Source organism: Mesitornis unicolor, unplaced genomic scaffold (genome assembly GCF_000695765.1).
Source record: "Mesitornis unicolor isolate BGI_N332 unplaced genomic scaffold, ASM69576v1 scaffold849, whole genome shotgun sequence".
NCBI classification, from domain to species: Eukaryota; Metazoa; Chordata; class Aves; order Mesitornithiformes; family Mesitornithidae; genus Mesitornis; species Mesitornis unicolor.
Window position 1 is genome coordinate 26,486 of NW_010206343.1, and position 5,194 is coordinate 31,679.

Below are 5,194 nucleotides of genomic sequence, written 5' to 3' on the forward strand. Positions count from 1 at the left end.
CTACACAGGGATTTCACTGACCTTACAAGGCAGTAAAAGATAAACCAAACCTGAACAATAAGCTGATCTTTTAACTGATCAACTCTGTTTTAAAGTTTGGGGATCCCAGTTGTCCCAAACTAAATTACACATCATTTACACTACTGAATGAGCAGAGATTCAAGCACTTGGTGTCAAGAAGGAAACCGCCCTGGCATCAGTGGAGGTCGATATTTGCATGTGGGGCTTGTAGCCCCCTCCTATTTAGGTGAACTAGTGGTTCCTATTCCAAAATAAGAGGGAATCTCACATTTCTGAGGTTACTGTAGGCCTGACAGAAGCACATCCTTAGGTAAAAGTCTCCAAAAACTGGCTGATGAGATGAGCTCAGTGTGAAGACCCTACCCTACCCTTCACGAGTAAACACCTTCATCACATAAACCATCGAGACTTCAATGGGCTCTCAGGAGCTGCTCCTGCCTTCAAATCATAATCACGCATTTGTAGTGTGATTTGTAATGTGTTTTATCCCTTTTAGTCTACGCTCTTTTATCACCTCCTGTGTCCCATCCAGGACCCAAGCCTGGCTGGTGAAGTGGTGGGTTGGTAACACAGGGAGTTTAAAATACTTCATCACTGCACGGGGGATTTCACATTCAAACTATGTCCTTCATGAAAGAAAGGAACTTGCACAGCTTTGTTGGAGGCAATGAAAGGGGAGTACTTGAATAATGGCCTTAGTCTCCCAGATCATCCTGAGAAAGAATTTAAAACAATTGGGAATTTTATAATGAGCTCCACCTACCTCTGCCTTGGGAACACCCAGCTAATGTCCATAGCCACCCCCCAGAAGCCACGGTTGCTGACCCCAACAGCCAAGTGTTGTGGTAGCTGTACGTATGCACAATTCTGTATTTGATCACAGAATCACAGAATCGCTCGGTTGGAAAAGACCTCCGAGATCATCACGTCCAACCTTAAAAACATATCAGAAACATTACTAGATTGGATACCCAAGAACTGAATCATAGGATTTAGCAAATTTCGTAGGGGAGCCGCCAGTTCAAACTACCTTTGATTGTCAGCCCAAAAATCTTACAAATACTACATTCATTTTCACACTAAAATGGAAAAGGGGGAAAAAAAATCAAGACTAGGAAATACATAGCTCAGTTTGTACTTCTAGCTCATGGCCCAGATAAAGTAAAATCTCATGGCCTTTTCAGTGGCTTATATTAGGAAAGTAAAGGAAGATAACATTACTCCTAGATCAACATCTGGAAGAGAAAGATTAGCTTTTCTTAGCACCTTCTTCTGCATCCAAGCAGAGTAAAACTGAAATAAGCATTGGAAATAAATTTCAATTCACACAAAGTCCCAGGCTTTTGAGTAAAAAACAGATTATCCTGCACTGAAAGAAGACGACCATGGTCTTTGTCTGTCAATCAAGAACCTTTATCAAATACTCAATGCGGTCCTCAACCAAGGGCAAGAAAAACCAAAATACAAGAGGAAATACGGATTTCAGATTAAAGTCTTAGCTTGGGATCTCCACAAGCATGAGCTCCACTTCATTATCTTCAGGCTGTCTTCAGCACAGCTGCCCGAGCACAAGAGGGCATCACAGGGTGCTTTCCAAATCCTCCCTTCCCGCAGAGTCCCCGTCACATTGCTGCTGCAATGGCGATGCTTCTCCTGGCCTGTGCTGATTCATGGGCGTCCAAATTTCAGTTGACTCTGAGTCTATTTTTGGAAGGGATAAATTCAAGGGAAGAACAGGAAAACATTTTCAAGGAAATGGAATTCTTCACGTTTTACTTCAAAACGGTTGACAGGTTGGAGCAGCCCAGATTGCATGATGGTCAGAGGCGGGACATGAAATGTAATGGAAGATCTGCTGCAAAAACTCAGTGCATCCACATCTGGCAAAGCCACCCCTCTGAGACAGTCCCACCAAAAGTGCCCTCGGAGAAACCTTTTGGATGATCCCGCAGTTCTGTGGCTTTCAGGAGAGACGGGCGGGAGAAGGTGAAGATTTGGCTTCCACAAAGCCAGAGACAGACCAACCTCCCAAGCAAAAATCTGCATCAGATCTCACCATACCTGACCTGGCCCTCCATCCATAATTAAAATCCAGTGCTTGCCATGCAAAACTTGGGTTTTTAAAAAAAAAAGTATTTAAGGGTATCAATCCCCATAGTCCATCCAGACTCTGAGCTCCCATCATCTGCTGAGGTGCATGGATTACAGACACCACAAACCGCCTACAAACCAGGGAGCTGACAGGATCCTCCGAAAGCTCCATCCCCTGAGCATCACCAGTATGGACCCTTATACCTTCAGACAACACCAGGTGACTGGGGGAGAAAAACCACCCCAGTCGCACCCGTACTGGGCGCAGGGGCACATTGCTCAACAAACACACATACCACTGGGCATACCTTACCTGGAAAGAGGCTTTATTGAACATAGCTGTAAAATTATCTCTTCAGTTGAATTACTGAATTTGCACAAACATTTCTCTACAGAATAAAAAAAAAAATCAAGCCTTGTCATTGTTTTACTGCATCTCGTTGTGCTTTTTATACTCGTATTTGCAAATGTTATACTTGTTTATTTGTTTGTTTTCATGTTTGTACTCCAATTACTTGCATATCAGTTTTTTTAATCCTAGGGTGTTGAGAGAACACATAATAATAGTAATTATTATTATGATAATAATACTCTTCTTTAGACAAAAGTCTTTTTTTTCTTTTTTGAAATGAAGTTAAAAGCTGAGATAATTTAAGGACAAAGGTCTTCAAATTGTCATAACCAACTGTAAGGGAACTTTACAATGCAGTGGAAAACTGGCTGGCTAACGGTATGTTCGGGTAGCTCAAAACCATTTGTACAGCTTTTATTTTGTTGTAAAAGTGGATTTTTTTTTTTTTTTAAATTTTGCTACAATAACAAAATAATCTTTTGTGATCTGCACAGAGTCTGGCTCCAGGGCAGAGGCACGGCACCCTGGGTGCAGAGAGCTTGGCGGGGCCGTTTTCTGTTTCGGGATGCATGGATGTCCCCCATGCACGCCTCCCCGTCCCGCTATCACTGGGGCCGCCCGCCTGGCCAACAGAGGGGAAAGTCAGAAAATCACTTCTGTGTTTGACCACCACCTCCTGTGTTCGACCACCTTCTGCGCTAAGTGTATCTTAACCACCTCTTCCTCTGGTTGACCCACTTGGTAACCTGAAAAAACCAACATTGACAACAAAAAGAGTGCTGCTCCCATCTCCAGGACCAACGGAAGCTATTTTCTAATGATAATAAGCTGAAAGGCCATGGCTGTCTGGAAGGTTTAAACAACACATATCTCATCCGAAAGGGCTTACGCAGCAGATTAGGTCCATCCATCTCCAGAAGCGGCTTCGTCTCCTTGCCTGCAGTCTGCACACCCAGGCTCCGTAGTTTGTTTAGAAAAGAGTTTGCACAAACCACATTTTAGCAGTGCAAGCTTCTGTGTTGAAATTATTATTCTTATTTTATTTTTTTATATATTTTTTATTTTTTTTTATTTTTAAATCAGGCTTGTTTCATTGAAGGCACTTGGTTTCCATGGCAATTTATAAAAGACGGTGGTTTGGTTTCTTCACTTCATTAGAACAGATGACTTAGTTGGGAAGGGGAGAGGGGTGTTCAAGTGGCCGCAAGCAAACTCCGAGAAGCCTGTGTAATATGTAAGCCCAGGTTGCACATCCTGGATAGTAATGCATGCAAAAAGGAGACAGCATACAGTTATCGAGCATAGCCATGAGAAATGAAACAAATGTCTTAAAACAGCTCTGATTTAGGGTTATTCTCTAGGGGAGGTGACAGCCAAAGTAGAAAGGGCCTACATTTATTTAACTCTATACTAAAAACCTTCTTGAAGGGAAGATGAATGCCAGCTCTTCACATACCCTGTTTACAGTGAGGTGTTTCTCTCTCTCTGTTTTTGTTTTTATTTCCTCTCTCTCTCTCCTTCCTTTTTTTTTTTGGCAGGCCATTACGTTTCCATGGTAACAAGCAAACTATTCATTTGAAACAAAACCAGCCATGACTTTGTGCTTTGACAAGGGTTTCTATAGCTCTTTTCCGAGAGTTCAACCAGACGATGCTGTATTCATTATTGACCACAAAAGCACCTGAAGGTCTCTTCCTTACTTAGGCCAGATTTCGTTCTCACGCGTGGTTCATAGTGAGTTACACTCCCATGATGCCTTTTATGTCCCCAGTGCTTTTTAATTTTTTTTTAATTTATTTATGTATTTATTTAACTTTTGAGTCAGTCAGTGGAGGAATCTTTGGTAGTTTGTTTTTAAATGTCCATTTTACAAAGACTCTTTCTTCATGCCAGTGCCTGGTGAATCTTTTGTAGCCTCTGCCAGAATAAGGTCACCTCTGATGACTTAAGACAGACATGAGGATGATAACTGGGATAAGTCGTATATGCGCTAATGTCCCAACAGCACCTGATCGTAAATCTACAAAAAGGGGGGAAAAAGGCAGAATTAAAGAGCTGCACAGTCAGCATTGCTACAAGGCTCAGAAGATACAGGGCTCAGCCACCACGACCTGTCCTGCACACCAACGTGGAGGTGGCTGGGGAGGACAACGGGGTGATGCCCACCCCAGGCTGTGTCCACTTAGAATCACAGTCATTAAGGTTGGAAAAGCCCTCTAAGATCACCAAGTCCAACCGTCAACCCTACCCCACCATGGCCACTAAACCATGTCCCCAAGAGCAACATCCACACGTTTTTTTGAACCCCTCCTCGGATGGGGACTCCACCACTGCCCTGGGCAGCCCCTTCCAGTGCTTGACCACCCTTTCAGTAAAAAAAATTTTCCTAATAAAAGGCTTCTCACACTGAGTGTCACTGACCTCCCTCACAGAGCCCTGGCCCTGGAAAGAGGGGATGAGAACAGCGCTTGGCAAATGAACCAGACAGGAGATGTTGGATAAAACCCACCCAGCTGTGTATTAAGGTCTGTACTATAAAACACACATGGGGGTGGAGGGATGAAACAAGGTCCAAAAGGAATCACCATACTGACATTAATTAATTTCATATTGTTTGGGCCCCCTGAACATAATTTTAATGTTGCTTTATCTCTCTGCTGCCCTGCCCAATCCCACTGTGGGGCACTGCCCACTGCCCTCGCCCATCAGCCTTTTCCTGGCATCGCTGCT

At 43.4% G+C, this 5,194-nt stretch overlaps 1 protein-coding gene across 1 annotated transcript in view; it reads right to left on the reverse strand.

The window, feature by feature from the left end:
• Positions 1 to 3,532: 3,532 nt before the first annotated feature.
• The window catches only part of MDGA2 (MAM domain containing glycosylphosphatidylinositol anchor 2), a gene marked incomplete at its 5' end in the record, with an annotated part of 91,538 nt that continues 89,876 nt past the window's right edge, over positions 3,533 to 5,194 (reverse strand). Inside the window, one exon of the mRNA XM_010191697.1 lies at positions 3,533 to 4,484. Within this exon, the coding sequence (XP_010189999.1) occupies positions 4,396 to 4,484 (89 nt within the window). The remainder of the gene's footprint in view (positions 4,485 to 5,194) is intronic.